Source organism: Sycon ciliatum, chromosome 7 (assembly GCF_964019385.1).
Source record: "Sycon ciliatum chromosome 7, ocSycCili1.1, whole genome shotgun sequence".
NCBI lineage: Eukaryota > Metazoa > Porifera > Calcarea > Leucosolenida > Sycettidae > Sycon > Sycon ciliatum.
Genome location: NC_088649.1, coordinates 27343241 through 27364326, shown reverse-complemented (window position 1 = coordinate 27364326; position 21086 = coordinate 27343241). Strand labels below are relative to the sequence as shown.

At 51.2% G+C, this 21086-nt stretch overlaps 1 protein-coding gene across 2 annotated transcripts; it reads left to right on the top strand.

The window, feature by feature from the left end:
• The first annotated feature begins 4472 nt into the window (after window positions 1-4472).
• Window positions 4473-13469, top strand: LOC135820637 (nuclear transcription factor Y subunit beta-like). 2 transcript variants are annotated; one of them, XM_065333671.1, is made up of 4 exons: window positions 4473-4738; window positions 12143-12716; window positions 13071-13157; window positions 13418-13469. In XM_065333671.1, exons 1-4 carry the CDS (start codon window positions 4645-4647, stop codon window positions 13425-13427), a joined length of 765 nt encoding a protein of 254 aa, XP_065189743.1. In that variant the 5' UTR covers window positions 4473-4644; the 3' UTR covers window positions 13428-13469. The 2 variants fall into 2 exon arrangements, with proteins under 2 accessions (XP_065189743.1, XP_065189744.1); XM_065333672.1 differs by lacking the exon at window positions 4473-4738 and adding an exon at window positions 11849-12018.
• Window positions 13470-21086: the final 7617 nt, after the last annotated feature.

Below are 21086 nucleotides of genomic sequence, written 5' to 3'. Positions count from 1 at the left end.
GTCTTACTAAACAACAGTGAGCATTGAAGCAACCTCGATGCACCCAATAATATGGCATCCGGGAACAGCAAGTGTTGCACGAGGATCCCAAGAACACGTCAAGTTCCATGCTACCCGCCGCCATCAAAAGAACGAAAGGATAACTGTGCTAGCCTAGTTCATGTTCAATGTAACGCTAACGGTACGGGATATAGGAGCCTGTTGGGAAGGCGTGGGTGAGCTGTAAAATCTTGTACGGTTCGCACAGCACAACATACATGCAGCAGTTATTGCGACGGTTAACGTCGATGGACGAGTCATGAAACACAGTCCATGGGGGTTGACGTTTCTGGGCTTCCTTTCCGAAAGGAAAGTTTTATTTCTTCTCAAATAAAGCAGAATTATGCTGATTATACCAGTCTGTTATGAAGACAAGGAAGCAGCCATGGACATTGTGCCATACTAAAGGAACGACAGGTAAAAGATAAAGCACTTCATCTGAAAACTCAAGGACTATCCATAAATACAGCAAATGATAATCCTAGCCTGGTAATGTCCAACTCCGTCATGTGAGCCATTCGGTGAGTTATCATGGGAAGCATAATGTTCGAAATGCTGAAATTTGAACAGTTGGAGTTGTGTTCGTCGCCACACAATGCCATCGCCAGTTCACATTCGAAATGTAGCCATTTTTACGCTTGTGTCCCTGTACACGGCATGGAAGGCTGAACAGATTCAACTCTTCCATCGCTTCCTGATCTGTACAGTAGTGCGGTTGCATTCCCGTTCCTGACACATCCGTCTCCGCTGAACCAGCATCATGAGCACTCCAATGGTTCCCGCCGCTCCTTCCATATCGTCCCAGCGCCCCCGTCAAAATGTGAATTACTGTAGGCAACGGAGCCAGTGTATGATGAAGGCGAATGCACTGCTTGATGATGCTCCAACAAATCCTTTCACCGTTGTATGGAATTTGTTAGAAGAGTAGTGGCTCAACTGTAGGTCCAACGCAGAAGGTACCTCACAGCGCAGTTCGGTTACGTCCACAATAATGAACATACTCAGCAGACTGTGATGTGTATCAGACACACTCTGGCATTATTTGTTCCACATTCTTCCAGGAGATAAAATGTAGTTCAATCATGTGTTCAGTACATGGGGTACCGTTGCCTCGTTGCAACTAAACAGGTATGCAAGTTACTTTCCCATGAAACCCAGCCGGAGCCGCATCGTCGTCATTACCAGCTAATCATGGGGAGGTATAATGTGACTTTCCACCACTTCCTGATCAGTCAATCATAGTTTGCGAGCCTGCGCCAAACTGCTTTCTCACTAGAGCCAGGCATTGGATACATATTATGGCTTCAGTAAGGTTTACAATGCTATGTCTCTGGCCTAAGTCCAAGTCTAGATACAGCTGCTCAGAGTCAGGGCTGATGATGTGTTCATATCGGAACAAGTGAGACTTCAACAGTAGCTAGTACACATCAGGCCTGAGGACCTCGCAGCGTTTCTCCAGCACACTTCAACTTGCGCGGTTCTCTCCTTCAACTCAGATACTACTTGAAGTACTACTAAAGGCCATCTGGCTCTCACACTCAGTCCTTCCACCCCTCATTTTCGTGGTTTGGGCTTCCTCTCGTGACTCGGCAGGTTCCTGGCCTCTCCGCAGTCTGTCCTCAGGAGAGGGTCGCTCTGGAGCTAGTGCAGCCGAATCAAAGGGAATCGAGTTCTTTCTCAGACGTCCACAAACTTTCGTTGTGCTTGACTTCGCTTCCACTGCGGGAAAGTAGTCACACTTCAGGACCACGACGTGCTTGTTGCAGCCTACACCAATGATACTAAAATAATATTCCCTCATTTTTTCTGCCTCCCGGCCGGCCGGCTCGGAAAGGAACGTATGGAATGGGAGCCTCAGTTCCATCTCTCGTCTGCTAGTGCATTCAGGAGCGTAGCAGCGCTTCGGCATGACGATACAAGCCGAAACAAAACAACTCTACTCTCTAGCCAAAAAAACTAGCTCAGTGTTCGTCAGGCAAAAAGCGAAACTTCGAAAGTCACGAACTCAAAAGGTGGGGAAGGTCCACTTGCCCCGTCTCGAACCCACACAATCTTTATGCAAGTCATCTATTCCAAACACGTCAAAAAATCCTTCCTGGACAGGGTGTGACACAGCTCAGATCTGTGATGACCCCCTGGCTCCTAGACTACAAGTGCGGCCGATGCAGTGAAGCTGGCGTGAGGGCTAGTTCAGGTAGTAGTTGTACAAACACGGAACCCAGCGCGGAGCCCGAGAGCTCAAATCAATTCAACAGCTCAGCACGCACGCGCACAGAGCCCAAGGGTTCACACTCGTACGCCAGCGCAGCTCAACAGGGAGCCCGCGCACAGGTCAACTGTACACACGGGGCGGCCGAACAGGCGAGCACTGCACCCGACGAATCCCCTACTAGTACGGTACTAGTACCGGTAGTACCAAGAGTGCATAGACAAGAGTATGCAACTGTGGTTATTGGAAAGGCTTTCTGTCTAAAGCCTTTCCATACTGGTGCTCGATGTTTTCAGTTTGGGGACACCAAAATCAGTGTACCGCTAAAGACACGTGGTCGACACGTTGTCGACACGTTGTTGACACTTTGTTGACACGTGACCCAACTAGCAACCGGCCCTGGCCCAAAGCGACCGCTTAGAGCAGGTGCAGAACAGGGAAGTGCGCGGGTTCACGTAGTGCTGACGTGTACGCGGCATAAATGGGAACATGGGTGTGTGGGATACTGGTGCTCGATGTTTTCAGTTTGGGGACACCAAAATTAGTGTACCGCTAAAGACACGTGGTCGACACGTTGTCGACACGTTGTTGACACTTTGTTGACACGTGACCCAACTAGCAACCGGCCCTGGCCCAAAGCGACCGCTTAGAGCAGGTGCAGAACAGGGAAGTGCGCGGGTTCACGTAGTGCTGACGTGTACGCGGCATAAATGGGAACATGGGTGTGTGGGTTCACGCAGTGCTGACGTGTTCGCAACGCAAATGGAAACCTGGGTGCACCTGGGTGCACCCGTGACCGAACGCCGCGCCGCGCACCCGCGTAAAAGGGGAGATGAAGACAATTGTGACATAACGCTGCGCATCCGCGTACACACACACGCGCGACGCTGTGCATGCTGAGGTAGACGTGTACGCCATACGCCGTAAATGGAAACGTGGCTGACGGGACGCGGCGCACCCGCGGCGCACCCGCGGCGCACCCGCGACGCACCCGCGGGACGGATGCCGCATGCCGTACGGCAATGGAAACATGGCTGACCGAACGCCGCGCACCGTCCGCGATCCGCCCCGCACCCGACGATGTTCGTCCCCTTGCATGCTGAGGTAGACGTGTACGCCATACGCCGTAAATGGAAACGTGGCTGACGGGACGCGGCGCACTCGCGGCGCACCCGCGGGACGGATGCCGCATGCCGTACGCGGCAATGGAAACATGGCTGACCGAACGCCGCGCACCGTCCGCGATCCGCCCCGCACCCGACGATGTTCGTCCCCGGATCGCGGAGGGCCTCGAAGGAGACATTGTTGAAGGGAAAGAAGAGGAGGAAGAGGTAATTATTGTAGCGAGAGAAGAGGAGGAAGAGCTATTGAACCCGTGTAAGTTGTACTGAACTTGCCACTGCACTTTCGTGTCAACTCTTTCACGTAACGGCATTGTTGTGTGTTTTGCGTTCTCACATGTGCCCCTGGCCCGCGGTGCAGGTGAACGCGACATTGTTGAAGGGAAAGAAGAGGAGGAAGAGGTAATTATTGAAGCGAGAGAAGAGGAGGAGGAGCTATGGAACCCGTGTAAGTTGTACTGAACTTGCCACTGCACTTTCGTGTCAACTCTTTCACGTAACGGCATTGTTGTGTGTTTTGCGTTCTCACATGTGCCCCTGGCCCGCGGTGCAGGTGAACGCTGCCGCGCCGGCGGACCGAATTTTTTTTTCCAGTTTCTTACAATTTTATTGAAACAAAGAAAAATGATGGCACCAATGTACAGGGCCATGGGATGGCCCACGCCTGGTATAAAGTAAACGTAAAAGAGAAAAAAGACTAGTTCGTAGTACAGTGAAATCGATAACAATCCTAGCCTCGGCAACCGCCAGTGCGGCAGAAGCAGAGACAAGGTGGTGGCAGTGGATCGGTCGGCGGGCACCCCGAAGACAGGCAACACTTGCACGCAGGAGGGCGAAGCTCAGCCGGGCACGAATCCAGGCCATGACAGAGGAGTAGGCTTCACGAGTCTTCTCGGACAACATGGAGGCAATGCGGTTGTAAAGAGAAATAGCTGAATTGCCCATGCCACCATGTGCCGAGAAAACCACAGGGATGAAGCCTGCCCGCTCAACGTGCTGAACCCTTTCTCCGTAGGCCCGGCGCTTCTTACGTTCGTGTCGCTTGTAGCAGGATTCCGCAGATGATGAGCGACGGCGGACCGAATCCGCACACCCTTTCCGACATAAGTTTTTGCAAGAGTACATAACTGTGTAGTTATGTACTCTTGGTTTTTGGTATTGCACTTGCCAATGCACATTCCTTCCTACGTCATTAACTTTTGTTGTCTGTGTTTCCCTTCTCCCATGTGCCCCTGGCCCGGTTGACGCTGCCGCGCCGGCGGACTGGATCTGTGCATGGACGTCTACCTGGTCTACGCTCGTCGTGCAATAACGGAACGCAGGAACGGAAAGATTGGCGGCGCAGGAGAGGCGTCCGCCCTCGAGAACGGTAAGGCACCTATTAGTATTGATGTGTTGGAAGAGTGTGCCACGATGGTGGTTGAGGAATGAAGGGTGGCGTCGGTCGGGAAAGCGGTTGACTTGGCCGAAGTTGGAACGTGGAGAGTGTATCGTTCTCACCCTGTTCTTGTACTCATTACTTTTAATTAATGTGCGCGCGTATGTGTGTGTCTGCGTCTGTGGGTGTACGTGTGGAGGGCAGAGGTGGAGAGGGTATCGAGTATCGCGTACTCAACTTGTTCTTGTAGTCCATAACTTGTTGTAGTCCACTTCGTGTGTGCGGGTGCGTGTTGGGTGTGGGGGGTGGGGGCCCTCCATTTCTGTCCGCATGTTTCGATGGTGGTTTGAGGAATTAGCGAATAGCACGTGAAATGGGGGCACAGGCAAAGACAAAGCAGGCCAAGTACATGGCTAGATGTCGTGAAAATACCCGCGGTCGTGGAGTAGTCACGAAACGCGCGCATAAGAAGGTGCGCAGCAAAAGGCGGTCACGAGCAGGACGTCGGAAGGAAAGGACACACATAAAGATGGTTGTCCCCGTGAAAAAACCAGCCCGTGAGAAGTTGCATATATGTGATGTACTTGAGAGTGTGGACGATGTTCCCGACGATGCATTTGGGCTGCCCACGTGGCATCCTTCGGAATGCACTGTCCACGACATGGCTCCAAATGCACGTATATCGCCACCGCTGTACACTTTCACTTCTCAAACCAAAGGAAGTGACCGAGACGTTATATGTGGTGCAATCCGCGCTCGCCTTGTGCACGATGTAGAGAGGATGGACGATCTGCGTATTAACAAGGTATGTGGGTACTTGATCAAGGTTTCCCGCGAAATAACTTGCATAGAAGTGAATCGCTGCAAAGACATTGCCAAGTACGTGCGCACATTGGACTTGACTGAAGAGTGCACAGGTGACATTGAGAAGACATACCGTGGCGACTGTCAGCATCATGACAGCAGAGCACAACCTTACCATAGTGACTCCTGGCGGATTTGTGTGGGGAGTGAGGGCAGTGAACTGTTGTCGCCTATAATTGTTGATGTCGATGGCAAGCCGCACCGTACTGTCCACGCGCCCGATGCGAGCGAAGTGGAAGGAGGAATTGAGTCTGTCCACGCGCCAGATGCGAGCGAAGTGGCGGGAGAAATTGCAGCTGTACACGCGGCAGATGTGAGCCAAGTGGGTGGAGAAAGTGCAGCTGTCCACGCGCCAGGTGCGAACGAAGTGGCAGGAGAAATTGAAGGTGCGTCAGAGGACGATGTGAAAGTAACAGTTGTCGAGCTGCAGAAGTGTGATGGCTTGTGCAAGGTGCGTGATGATGGTGCGTTTAAGGTACGCGAATTTTGCTTCCTGATAACGCAATGCGTTGATGAGAACAGTAACTTGGGCGACATGTTGCGTAACTTGTTTGCAGAATCGTGCATGTCGAAGAGTAGGAACGTAGACCACATGCCGTATCCGTGTTGTAAATGTGAAATTTTTGATAGCAATTTGAAATGGTGCCTTCCCATGTGCAAGACCGGGTACTCGGGAAATTGCACTTTTGACAGTGCGTGCAGTAGCTTGTGGTGCAACTTGTACCACATGAGGCCTCATTCTCACGTCGCATTTAAATTGTATGCCAATGCAACTGCGGTCAAGCGTGCATGTCTAGCGAGGCAGGCCTTGACAGATGTCTTAGCTCGTGAGTGTACCCTTAATGACATGTATTGCATGGTAGCTGAGGTTGCCAGCCTGTATCCTGCTGGTGTGTGGGACGGTTTCACGAAGGGAGAATACCTTGATGATGCATTCAAGGACATTGGTGTGTCACGAGTGGGCGTCAGTGTCCAGCACGATCTACAGTTGGATGAGAATGCTATTATCACTAGGCACACCGAACAGTATGCGGCGTTTGAGGAGAAGGTGTGTAACGTTCCCATATTTCCATGCATTTCGTGCCACATGCTGAGGAGAAGGGAAGAGGTGGTCCCCTTTTCTATTGAAGATAGCGACGTATGTGTTGGAAGTGTGATGGATAGACTTAAAAATTACGTTCGTGAAAACATGCATGCTGAGGATGCATTGTTCATTTGCAAGCTCTGTAAAACGTACATGAGCAAAGAGAGCATGCCGCCGTCATGCGTTCTAAATGACTTGCACCTGGACCCTGTTCCAGAATGCTTGTCACGTCTGAACTCATTTGAGAAGCTACTCATCCAAAAAGTGAAACCCTTCCAGACATGTTACAAGCTGGATACGAAACATGGCAGCCGACCGTATTCGGAGCGAGTGAGGTGTGCGAAGAACAAAATACTGCACCTTCCATTGCCCATTGATGCCAATGCGCGTCTCATGCATGACTTGTGTGCTGACAATATAAACATCATTGTGAACGGTGTACCAACTAGCGCGAAGATTGTCTGGAAGCACCTTGTCAGGCCGAAGGTTGTAGTCGAAGCCTTGCAGTGGTTATCTGGGGTTAATCCGCAGTACGCCGACGTGCGCAATATAACGACTGACGAACAGCTGCAGGCATGCTTGGGTATTGCAGAGTGTGCAGACAAAGTTGGTGATGCAGAGTCACCTTTGCTTGTTCGCATGACGCATGATGAGCATTTGCGAATGTGTGAGCAGTATTCCATGCATGCACTTGACTTCGCCACGACTGAGGATACGTCGCACTACTACCGACAAGAGCGAGCGACGGGCGTGCCAGTGGACGAAAGAGACGAAAGAACTGAATACTCCGCATTCCCGCATCTCTTCCCGCACGGACGCTTTGGAAAGTACCACATTCGCGATAGGGAATTAAGTGACGCAAACTACCACATTCAACGTCTCACGAATGCAGATAGTCGCTTTCGCAGGGACCAGGCGTACTTGTTTTGGACATGCAACCAACACCAACTGAAGGCAGTAAGCCGCGGAGTGCAGCACATGTTGGCTTCCAGGAGTGCTTGTAGCAGCCTTACTGCTGGTCAATTGTCCAACCAGTCATCCTATTCAAATGACGCGATGGATGGGGAATTCTTCAGCGTCCTGAATCGCGTGCGAGGTACACAGGGATACTGGCATATGCACTACAGGGACTTGATGTCGATGGTGCGGACATTTGGGCCACCTACATGGTTTGTGACATTCAGTGCCGGTGAGTATGAGTGGGAGGACATGGACTTCTACTTGCGCACTGTCAACCGTGACGTGGAGGGGCAGATGACACAAGGTGAATTATGCGCACAGGACCCTGTCACAGTTGCACGACACTTCCGCATTAGGCAGCAGGCCATTCTTGACTTCTTGCACAAGGCACAGCCGCTGGGACGAGTAGAGCATCATTTTGTTCGCCTGGAATACCAGGCGAGAGGTGCTGGGCACTACCATTGCCTTCTGTGGGTGAAAGATGCGCCTGTTGTCGGTGTCAACTCTGGCGATGAAGTTCGCGAGTTCATCACAAGCCGTGTCACCTGTCAGTTACCAGATCCTGTGTGCAATCCAAGACTGCATGAGATGGTGTCGAAGTGGCAGGTCCATGTATGCTCGGGCCGTTCTTGCCGGCGCACGAGATATGTATCTGGAGAAGGGAAATCTGTGGCGGTGACGCGGTGCCGATACGGATTCCCACGAAAGGAAAACCAGACCTTCCAGCTTCGTGATCCCACCGATGCGCGGCATGCGAACAACAGACTGTATGATGTTGTCCGTGGCAGTAGTGAGTCGATGGTTAACGACTACAATCCAGAATTGCTGCTTGCTTGGAACGGGAACATGGATGTCCGTTTCGTAGCGGACGAGGCCCGCACTGTGGCGCGATACGTGACTGGATATATTGCGAAGGCTGAACGCAGTCAACTTGAGGATATTGCTGAAGCAGCTAGGCAGGCGCATGCGGATCCTTTTCGACGGGCGTTCTATTTCGGTGCGCAGGCTTTGGCCCAGCGTGAAATTGGTGCGTACGAGGCAGCTGACCTTCTGCTTGGCACACAGCTTGTCGTAAAGTCGGATGTGGTGAAGTGGGTTAACACTGCGTTTCCACACGAGATGAAAAGAAGGCTGCGGCCGCGTGCTGAGATCGCTGAACTTGACAATAGTAGTACTGACATATATCGGGACGAGTGGCTTACAGACTACTACCCTAACAGGTCGGACCGCATGGAGGGCGTCAGTTACCATGACTTCCATGCTTACTATGAGTACTCAAGTCAGGCAGGACCTAGGAAGGGGGGCTACGAGACGTTGCGAAACGAAAAAGGATTCGTGCGTAAACGTGCCGGTAGCAAAGTTCTGAACTACCGCGCGTGGTATCCGACTAGGTCTGAAGAGCAGCGAGAAAAGTATTATTGGACCCTGTTGCTTCTCCATGTGCCTTTCCGTGATGTCGCTGAACTCAAGTTTGAACGGGACAGTTACGCAGATGCATTTGCGGAAGCAACTGCGAGTCATCCGCACCTCCTCGAATTAGATGCGCATGCACAAAGGATGGCACAACTCTCTGACACTGCCCAAGAAAAAGAGGAAGCGAATGAAAGGAGAGATAATCGCCTAGTTCTCGAAGACGCTGATGCGTACGCCGCTGAAGCAACAGGAAATGTCGAAGTGAAGGTACTGGACAGGATGGAAGATGTAGAGCTGGCCCTGCGGGCTGATCCAACTGAGAGTGGGGAGCACACACGGGAGAGCTTGACTGACGAGCAGTGCGCAGTATTCGATGACATCATGAAAAGTTTGTGTTCTGCGACCGGTACTGCTGAGAAATGCAACCCTCTGACCCTATTTGTGAGTGGACAGGGGGGCTGCGGCAAGACTTTCCTCATACGCACGCTACGCGCATCTTGCATTGAAGAGTTTGGTGAAGGAAGCGTCGCCCTCGCTGCTCCAACTGGTCTGGCTGCCCATGGAATTGGGGGGGGGGGGGTAACTATCCACAGGCTTCTCAGCCTCCCTGTTGAGCATGGGTCTTGCGGGGAGTATCGAACTCTTTCCGGTGAGGTTCGCTTTGAACTGAGAACTAGGTTGCGAAACTTGAAGCTCCTCATCATAGATGAAGTGAGCATGGTGAGTAATGTCACGCTGCTGTACATCCACCTGCGGCTCTGCGAAATCCTAGGGTACGGTGAGAGGTCCGGTAAGATGTTCGGGGGCTGTAATCTGGTATTCTTCGGGGACCTGCTTCAATTGTCACCTGTTAAAGGTTTACCTGTGTACTGCGAGGTAACACATGCACAGCTGAAACGCGTTACGGGCTCCGCCACGTGTATGCCTCTGTGGGGCTCATTTAGGTATGCCGAACTGACAAAGAATGTCCGTCAGCAAGGGGACAATCGGTTCACCGAGCTGTTGAACAGAGTACGTGTTGGTGAGGTAACAAACGAGGACTTCTCCTGCCTCCAGAGTAGGGTCATGGAAGGGTATGTTGATGACAAATGGCCCATGGTCGTTGCTGACTTCCTGATCGACATGCAACGACACGGTAAGCTCCCCACATGCTTGATGGCTACACAGGCCATGTGCCAATCTATAAACGAAAAGATGATGGGGTCATTCCCCTTGACTTTCGTCATACCGTGCGATGACTGTGTTGATTCACAGTCATTGCGCACCCCGAAAGAGAAGGATATTGAACGTCTTCAGCACCTAGACCACACCCGTACGGGTGGATTACCGCAAACATTGATACTCGCTGTTGGGTGTCGGGTAATGTTGCGCAGAAATGTGGATGTGTTGAAGGGGTTAGTAAATGGGTCTATGGGTGAAGTGACTCAGCTCGACTTAGGTAAGGGTCGTGTCGAGAAGGTACATGTTTTGCTTGACGCCACGAACAACGTTGAGGTTGTTGAGAAAGTGACGGTCGCTTTCGAGGTAAGCAAAGGTGTTTTCTACAATCGCAGACAGTTCCCGCTGGTGCTGGCATACAGTATCACAATACACAAGTCGCAAGGGTTGACCCTGGAGTCCGTGGTAACTTCGTTAGGTCCCGAGATCTTCACTTCTGGCATGGCGTACGTGGCCCTGTCACGCTGCAAGACATTGGAAGGGATCCACATCCTGAGGCTGAAGCGCGAGTCTATAACAGCTGAGGCTAAGAATGTTCGAGAGTATAACCGGCTGCGGGCAAATTTCACACCCCACTTGCCACCTTTCCCACTTCCAGCTGAAGAACCCGGGGCGAAGAAGAGGAAGCCTCAACGTCAACCCGGCCCGAAAAGAAGTGTGCGCCCGACCGTGGCAAAGGTAGAAGGAAATGAGAATTGCCGATCCCCTGCCCTGACTTTGCGAAGGCCGACCAGCGTAGCCCCTGTTGGGTTGCCAAACCTGGGAAACACATGTTTCCTGAACAGTGCTCTCCAGCTTCTTGCTTCCAGTCAACTGAGCATTCACCTGAGCAATGTTTACGGCGAACAGGTACATACTGATGAGCCCGTAATACGACCTCTTGTTGCGACGCTGGAGGCGCTGAGAATGTGTCAAGGTGCACCTCCTATCAGGGAGTTGCTGGGAGATTGTAGGCGAGCTGCACCAACAATGTTCGATGGCTCTTGCCAAAATGTCACCGAAGCTCTAATGTGGCTTGTGGAAACATGCGACGAGTACCTTCGCAGCAAAGGAGCAGACACCATGAAGTCCCGAATGGTGATAGAGTACATTAACACATGGCACTGTGAATGTGAACAGTGTCCACGCAACTTTGCTGAGGGCGAGCGTGAATTGCAGATCCATAACATTCTACTCAATGGCGATACAAGCGAAGATGCGTACAGATGTCTGTCGCACACAAGGCGCCATGAATGTTCTGCATGTGGTGGAAATCACGACATATGTCGCACCTCCACTATGGCGCGTGCACGTACAGGTGTTTGCATGGAAATATTCCGAGGTGTGCGTGAGGAGAGGGCTGCACGTTTCCTTTTGCCCACCTCGTTTGATATTGGTGATAGAAATCTTTCTCTTGTTGCGAGTGTGAACCACCATGGTGGGCTCACGGGTGGTCACTACACAGCTCGGGTGCGCCGCCATGGTGATGTGTGGAATGCGAACGACAGTGTAGTGTCGTTGAACGAGAGTATTGTTGATCATACAAATGTATGTCTTGCATACTATGAATGAATGACGCTGTGTGTCATTACTTGACATGTGCGCGCGGTATCGGTTGTAGTACAACAACAATATACCACTATTCTCGCTCCCAGCGACTTGCTGGTTGATGCTGAGGTATTCTCGCTCCCAGCGACTTGCTGGTTGATGCTGAGGTATTCTCGCTCCCAGCGACTTGCTGGTTGATGCTGAGGTAACGCACTGTGTCCTCCTGCTGCAGTAGTGAGGATGGGTGGTTGGTGGGAATCCTCTCAGGATCCCATGCAATCCGTTGCTAATTGAATGTGTACTGGTTCCTTGTGCTTGCTGATCTACAGACACAGAAACGGCGATTGGGTGCCTGAAGGCACTGGATATGTCGGCCGCTGACGCAGAGCGGCTGTTTGAGTGGGCACCGGACGGGAGTGATGCCCCATGTACACCGCCAATAATCGCCGCCCCCCACCAGGCTCAGCAAGAGCAGCGGCAGCGGCAAGAGGAGGAGGAGAAGCGGCGGCAGCAGCAGCAGCAGCAGCAAGCACAACAGCAAGCCCAGCAGCGGGAGAAAGAGGCGCAGCAGCTGTGGCGCGAGTCTCAGGTGCGGGGCCGGGCTGAAGCCAAGAAACGTCAGCTGCAAGTACAGGAGCGACGGCAGCAAGCACTGGAGGCAAAGCGCCAATGGCACGAGAGGGAAGAGGGGCGGCAGGAGGAGCGGCGGCAGAAGCAGCAGCAGCAGGAGCAGCAGCAGCGGCGGCAGTTTGAAGAAGAGGAGGAGCACGTCGGTGCATCGCACCACGCACCAGGAACACACCAGCCCCAGCACCAGCACCCGCAAAGTCGTGGGGGGAGGAGACGGCGGAGGTGGGCAGGCGGGCCTATGGTTTCGCCCACCCATTCTTATCATGGGCAGATGTGAGTGATATGCCGTGTGCAACCTGTGGTGGCAGTGGCAGTGGCGAATGTGCACTGACACGCACACTATACAATCGTGCATGTCGAGGAGTAGGAACGTGGACCACGTGCCGTAGCCATGTGGTGAATGGGAAATGTCTGATAGCAATTTGGAATGGTGCCTCCCCATGATCAAGATCGTGTACTCGGGAAATTGCACTTTTGACAGTGGCTGCAGTTGCTTGTTGTGCAACTTGTACTACATGAGGCCTCATTCTCATGTTACGTGGCGTGGTCCGCAAACTGCAATCCTTAGGCAAATATCATGTTTGCAATTTTGTGCTTGTATGTGCTATGGTCTGTGTTCATCTGCAGAATCAATATCCACAATGTGTACACTGGGCGGCAGCCAAGGAATCGGGGACGGGGACGTGGACGTGGACGTGCCAGTGAAGTGGAGAGGTGAGGCGCTACTTGGAGAAGCACCCTAGTCATGGCTTCTGCGTTTTAAAAGTAATTCACATATCTGTGTGCACATTGGGGTCGTTGAAGGGTGTGGTACAGGACTGCTTCATCAATACCCGCACCCGCTGCTTGTGAAATTCCGCGAGGGTGGGGGCCATGGAGTGAAAGTAATAGTTGAAAATGGCGGAATGTTTGTGAAGCATCATTTTCATCCTGAAACATACCCTGTTTACTGTTGTGCGTCTGTACATGTCCAGGTCGGCGTAGTTGTGCGGCGGGGAAGGCGAAATGCACGACCTTGTTGGAAATAAAAGATTGTAGCATGAATGGCGCTGTGCTGCGTTTACTGTGGGGAAGTGCGTGTCCTGTGCTGGAGTGGATGGGCATGTGGGCGCGTAGACATTCCTCCTCGGGTGTGCGGGTGCCCCATTGTTCGCCCGTCCGTGGTCATGCACTCCATTGTTCCATGACATGTGAGTGTGTGTTAGCATGTATGCATGTGTGCAAGTGTGTGCAAGTGTGTGTGTGTGTGCGTGCGTGCGTGCGTGTTTGTGTGTCGTACCTCTCTGTCAGCGGACTGCCGTTGCTCGTCGTTCCATATTGTCGGCCCCGCAAGGGGACACGTGACCGTAATGGCAGTGTTTACCAGGTACCAGGTGTGTGTGTGTGGGGGGGGGGGGTATGTGTGTGTGTTTGTGTGTGTGTTTGTGTCTGATGTGTATGTACAGACACACAAACACACGCAGAATTATCATAATGGAGACTTTCCCAAACTGAGGAGAGCAATGAAATCCACTTGCATGCACAGGAACAATTTTGCAGTATGATGCACAGCTCGTGCGTGCGTGTGTGTGTGGTGTGTGCGTGTGTGTGTGTTGGGGCGATTCCGTGCGCGCATTTGTCTCTCTACGTGTATCTGTATGTGTGTGTTTGCATGCGTGCGCGGTGGTTGTGGGGGGGCACCCTGTGCTGATGGTAAGTTCCACTTCACCAGCATTTCTTTGCGGGTGTGTACGTGCATCTGCGTGGGAGTCTGTACCTGTCTGCGTGCGTATGCGTGTGTAGGGGCGCTGTTACTTTCTTACTATCTGTTCACGCCGGTCGTGCTTTGGCCAATCGTGGGTGGGTGGTGCAGGCAACGTGACTGCCTCAGTCCAATGTGCCATCGGGGCGGGGGCCGGGTGGGTGGTGTAGAGTGATGCGGAAAAAGAACTGAAATTACACATATAAAAACCGCTTTGGGAGCGGTTTCAGAAAAACGTATACTGGTGTAGTGCGTGCATGGATTACCCCGTCGTAAAAGTGTGAAATTAGTACTGGTTAATCACACGTACGTTATTGAACTTTGCCACCGAAGTAATGGATGACGTCATCCGAACGCACCAGTAGCACGAGGTTCAGGTGTATCTCAGTTGCACGCGGTGCTCGCTTTGGTTGTCGCGCAGTCTCGTCTTCCAGACTTTGGCTGGGGTGATCGTGGCCTCATGGGGCGATTTATTTCATTGCGTGCATGAGTTTGCACGTGCACTGCACTGCGCGGACCGCAGCCATCCTCATGTGTGTGTGTGTGTGTGTGTGTGTGTGTGTGTGTGTGTGTGTGTGTGTGTGTGTGTGTGTGTGTGTGTGTACATACGTGTGGTGTGTTGACGACGTAGTCCTCGTGCTACTGGTGCGTTCGGATGACGTCATCCATTACTTCGGTGGCAAAGTTCAATAACGTACGTGTGATTAACCAGTACTAATTTCACACTTTTACGACGGGGTAATCCATGCACGCACTACACCAGTATACGTTTTTCTGAAACCGCTCCCAAAGCGGTTTTTATATGTGTAATCCTGTGTATGGCCCAGTGGCAGTGCGCGGCGCGCTGCCTTCATTACGTAACTTGCCTTCATCACGCTCTGAAAGCATGCATTCAAACTCACAATTTCTCGTACGAGCCCATCCGTTTTTGCTCGATTTGTTCCAGTACCTACGCGATCTCTGCATTCTGGCGAGTGAACTCCAGTTATTAGTGAGGTTTTGCATTCCGAATTTCGGCTCAGCGTTCTTCGGGCATTTGTCGAACATCAAAATGTCGAATTTTCGCACCAACGTTTGTTTTGCAAGTCGAAAATGATGTGTTTTCATTTCGTGAGCCCCAGCATCAGCAATGTTCTGTCCCGTGCTCCCATTCTTGCTGATTCCAACGAACTTTGATCGCCCAAAGAGTCGAGGGCCAAACCTGCCTCCTCAGTCGCCTCAGAAAAACCAACTCCATGGCCAAGTCAAATTTTATGCGTATCGCCATAGTCTTTCAGCAACACAGATGACGGTGAGGACACTCCAGGCGAAAGAGAGTAGACAGGCAGTGGAGAGGAGCAATCAGAGGTAGCTGACGATGCTGATGTCGCCAAAGACGCCTGCGAAGCCATGCCGAGATAAGAAACATCTTTGAATAAATCACGCGCTAGCGCTCTTCAACAAGAAAATTCATCCGAAAAATATGTTCGGCAAAGTGAGCTTTTTCCGAACAATCATGCCGAATCTTCGTGTGCATTTTCGACCTCGCTCCCGCGTGCCGAATCTTTTTGCCGAATTTCGGAATGCAAAACCTCGCTAATATTATTTATTCATATTTTGATAGGGCAATACCCACAGACTCAAGGTCTTCTTACGGGGTAGTCTACCCTAAGAATGAAAGTAATGCATGGCGAAATAGGGATGGCGATGCAGCAGTGCGGATATCAGATGGAGCACTATTCCATCTGACTAAACTCGGGGTAAAACAAGACCATTGGAGGAGTGAAGGCGGGTCCGACAATGCAAAGTGTTAGCTGCTGAAGAGCGACGTACAAAGAGGTCTCGAAGAAGGACACTGGGCTGGCCTAGGACGCAACGGAAAACAACTGAGTACAATTTTAACTGAAGCGGACTGAAATTGGCATTAAAGAGAAGCGTGCGAGAATTTGGGGCTGAATGGGAGGACGAGGGGTAACCAAACACTATTCTTAATGCACGTTTACTGATCTTGATCAGGTTATAATATTCTGTGGTGCGAAGACAGTGTACAGTTCCGTACGAAAGATCATTTCAAACCAGAGGGAAAGTGTGGTGTTTGATTTTCCGCAGTGTGCGCCACTGCGCGGGCTGCAGGTGACTGATGTAATGAAGGCAGCGCGCCACGCATCTGGCCCATAGAAAAGAGATCACAGTTGCATACTCTTCTTTACGGACTCTTGGTAGTACTCGTACTAGCAAGGACGCAACACAGAAAACTGCTGAAATGGACAGTGCCAGTGCGTCCGAGAAAACAACCAGCGACGGGGAATCCAAGGAAATACCGAGCAATACATCCTCTGCTGACCAAACTGAGGTAGCTGAGAGTTCCAGCTTGCAGGTTATCGCTCCCAGTACACCCCCAATGTCCGGCACCTCTCCGCCTACAGGCACAGGGGCAGGCCACGACGACGGGGCCACCACTATTGCCTTATGTTGATGCGGATTGGATACCCTACGGTCCTCGTCGTCGCCGACACAGCCACGGCCATTGGACCATGGAGGAGAGAGCCAAGGCCAATGAGACATGGCCCTCCCCTTAGAGGAAACACCCGAAATACTGAGTCCAGATAAGTTTCAACAACTAGCGCAGGCGCGTGCTCGGCAAGGGGCACGGGGGGCACGTGCACCCCCCAAAAATTTTCAATCTGGGTTTTGAAAAAAATAAGACTGCACCTCGGATGTGACACGTACACATGCAAACGGCCTTCTACACGTACACGTGCAGCGCCAACAAGAATTTTACATGTAGATCTACACTGTGCACAGCATAAACATTAGTACCTTGCGACAGTCAGATTCTATCCCGGTTTCGATTTCTTGCTTTCAGGTCTGGATTCTTTGATTTCTTTCCTGAAGTATGGATATCTGACTATGACTGAGCTGCTCTTTTCATAATGTCAAATCGACCGCCGTCATTGAAGCGCAAAGCTACCACGCTGCCGCAGCTAACTCTAAGTGAAGCGTTCGGTCGTTCTGCAACTGTTGCTGCGGGAGCTGTTGCTGCAGCGAAAAAATGGGTGCCGTTTTTTGCTTTTTTCTTTGTTTCTCTTTTTATTTTCAGGCGTGGGCCATCCCCTGACCAAAATGGGTGCACTTTTTTCCTCAGCTGCTATAACAGTTACTTCATATCAATAATCCATGACTGTTCATTGTTGGTAATGAGTCAGTCTCCGGAAAAATCCACAAATCTGCTGTTTTGTGCCTTTGCGAAGTACCTGGCTTACAGGGATCCAAGGCAATTGCAATGTATGCAAATATGCTCTAAAATTAAAGAAAGGTTGCAAACAAATTATTAATTTAATTGCAGAAAATTGCCGGGGGGGCTCCCCTCGGCTCCCGTGCACCCCCCTAGTTGGGGGGCCGAGCACGCCCCTGTAGCGGTGGTTTTTTTTGTAGCTGTTATTCTTTTGTAGCTGTAATTAGGTGCTTCATGAGGTGGTGTAGGGAAGTAGATGAGGCTGTTGAGTTGTTTACGAAATCGGATTTTTCACGACGCAGGAGAGTGGTAACACGGCTTCTTTGGCCAGTAAACGTTTTCCAGTGAAGGTATAATATACCTTCACTGGAAAACGTTTACTGGCGTAGGAGGGGTTTTGGAAGTGGTACGACCGAATTTCGGCGCGGCCGAAGGCTGTGTTGGAGGGGGGTCGGGGGGACCTCCGCCGGGAAAATTTTGTAAAAAAGACACAAAATCCTGCGCTCTGGGAACTTCTGGCACACTTCACACACACTCCCGGCGCAGTGTGCATGCAGTCGAGTCGAGTACAGTGGACTCAGTCCGACTGCAGATGCATAACACTTAACAGATCTACGAGTCTAGAAAAAGGTCAAAGTCTGATGATGCGCATATGCATCGATGGATCCTGATTATTTTATTACGGTTTTGCACGTTCCGGACGGACCACACTTTTCGAAAAGTGGTACGGCCATGGTCGTACCAGTCGTAGCGGGTGCTACGCCCCTGTATATCCTGTGTTTTCTGTGCCAAAGCCTTTGACCGAGTATGGCATCAGGGCCTGATGGCCAAACTCAAGCACTACGGTGTCCAGGAAGCAGCACTGCGATGGTTCTCGACGTACTTAATTGGGCGTAGGCAGCGAGTGCGAGTTGAGGGCACAACATCAGCCTTCCTCCACATCCTGACCGGAGTGCCACAGGGCTCAGTCCTGGGACCACTGCTGTTTCTGGTGTACACCATTGACCTGCCTGCCACTTGTGAGAACGCCAGCACCGGGTGCAGCCAGTTTGCTGACGACACAGCCCTCGTCTGCTCCAGCGGCTCAGCCGCACACTACGAAGTGCAGCTGCAGACCAGCGTGTCAGCTGGATGGTCCGGGTGCTGGCACCTCCTAATCAACATTGCAACGGTAGTCCTCACCTTCTACAACGGAAATCGCCGCCCTCGCCATATCCCGTGCATAGAGCTCAACAATGCATATCTCAGAAATGTCTTGCAACATCGCCACCTCGGCAACATCTTTCACAACGACCTTAGATGGTCAGCCCACCTTGACTTTGTGCTAAAGAAAGCCGTAAAATCGTTTAACATTCTCTTTAAGCTCAAATCCACTCTTGACACTAAATCACTCTCCCTCATTTACAAAACATATATCCTTCCTATAATTGAATATGCATGCATCGCTGTCACCCCGCCTTCAATCACAGCCCTGGACCGTCTTGAGCGAATCCAGCGCAAGGCGGCCAGAATTTGCCTCTGCCCCCCCCCCCCCTCTAAACCTCTCTGAATCATTCAACACTGGTCCATCGGCTCAAATGGCCGACGATGTTCTCTCGCCGCAAAGTGAAGCTCACCCCTCTTGCACATTCCATAAAATACCAATATGCCCCACAACACATACGCATGCTCAACACCCAGCTCAAGTAACGACGCAGTGTAGCCTTCGACACGCACACACAGACTGAGTTTTGCTGAGTTATATTACTATGACCGATACTGCATACAATGTATGCGAGTGGGGTGTCAAACGACTCAGCGCGCCGTGCACATACGCACTACATACATGTACAATGTCATGTAGCTGGCTGTAGCTGGCTGGTAGCTGGTAGCTGGCTGTAGCTCCTGATACACAAAATCAGCATTTCCTCATGATGGAGGCATATTTTGGCAACTTGTACGAGCAAAACTCAGAACCGATCGCCGTAAAGACTCCCCGCTGTACAAGTCCCTAGAATACTACAATGCCCTCCCTGCTAGCATTCGTGACGTCTCCTCCCGACCTGCTTTCAAACAAAAAAATCCTCAACACCCAGCTCAAGTAACGACCCAGTGTAGCCTTCGACACGCACACACTTGGCACCTCCCACCCACCAGAACCGATCGCTGTAAAGACTCCCCACTGTCCCTAGAATACTACAATGCCCTCCCTGCTAGCATTCGTGACGTCTCCTCCCGACCTGCTTTCAAACAAAAAAAATGCTCAACACCCAGCTCAAGTAACGACCCAGTGTAGCCTTCGACACGCACACACTTGGCACCTCCCACCCACCAGAACCGATCGCTGTAAAGACTCCCCACTGTACAAGTCCCTAGAATGCTACAATGCCCTCCCTGCTAGCATTCGTGACGTCTCCTCCCGACCTGCTTTCAAACAAAAAAATCTGCTCACTGCTGATTAACTCAATCTGCACCTGCAGCGCTCACCCTCTCCCATACTTGTAAAATTCAAAGTGATGTAAATCACTTTCCAACTGCATAACCCACAGCCCCACCCACAGCATCTCACCTTCTCATAAACTTATCTCTTATTGGCGATGGTGCCATCATGAGAATAAAGATTAAAAACAACAAAAACAACAACAACAACAACAACAACAACAACAACAACAACAACAACAACAACAACAACAACAACAACAACAACAACAACAACAACAACAACAACAACAACAACAACAACAACAACAACAACAACAACAACAACAACAACAACAAGTGGTAACATGGTTTCTTTGGCCAGTGAACGTTTTATAGTCGTCGGGTGAGCGTGAATGAAGGTGTATTCTGTATTTTCTGTGCTTATCCTTGATCTTTTTGAAGCGGCCCTTTGATATTCATGGTGATGCTGGCACGTCCCCTTTGTCCGAAGGGGGGGGGGGGAGGGGGGTTGAGTGCGCCTAACTTGGCAGTGTTCTTGGGCGATGGTCAGAATGTGTCAACTGGGCATGGGTCATGTTGGTTTGGGGTGGTGGCTGTGCGTGAAAGGGCTGCTGGAAGAAGGTGGATAGTGCTGTCTGCCCATGACTAGAACGTGGTGCTTCCGGACCGTGGAGGGGAGTTATGGGGGCAGTTGAATATTGATGTGGCCACTGATAGTACTTTGGTCAGATGTGCCAAACGGTGGAAGTGATTGGATGTGAACATCATTGCTGTGAAATCAGGCACGTTAAATTAGGGTGCAAAATCCTAAATTAGATATCCTTAGCTAAAAAACGATAACGTAAACGCAAACCTTTCCGTACTTCGGATTGTTCAAGCTGACTTTTCCCTTAGCACAAAGTACGTTATAGTTGAGACGAAGAATACTTTGGCGAGGTCTTTTACTCCGGAATAGCAAAAGCACGGCGAAAATGAGTTTTCGCTGTTCCCAGGTCCTTGGAAACCCTTTCCTAAACGCAGCACCGAAGACTGTAAGGGTTCTCCAGCTCCAGCACGTCTGGGAGAGGCCAATAAATTTCTTCCTCAGGAGTGCCATGGAACTGGTCCTTTGTTTCCCAGATGGGATAGAGGGAGAAAGGCACGAAGCAGAGGACGCAGAAATTGTCAACTGAAAGGCAAAACTCGCCAAAAAAGCTAAATGTCACAAGAGGAAGCAATCTCGACTCTCGATCTCATCTCGATCTGCACGACGTGCTTTTTATCTCCC

Coding starts and splice junctions, on each gene's coding strand:
- LOC135820637 (XM_065333671.1), top strand. CDS start 4,645: ATGGACGTCTACCTGGTCTACGCTCGTCGTGCAATAACGGAACGCAGG. Junction 4,739..12,142: donor GGCGTCCGCCCTCGAGAACG/GTAAGGCACCTA, acceptor GCTGATCTACAG/ACACAGAAACGGCGATTGGG. Junction 12,717..13,070: donor CATTCTTATCATGGGCAGAT/GTGAGTGATATG, acceptor GTTCATCTGCAG/AATCAATATCCACAATGTGT.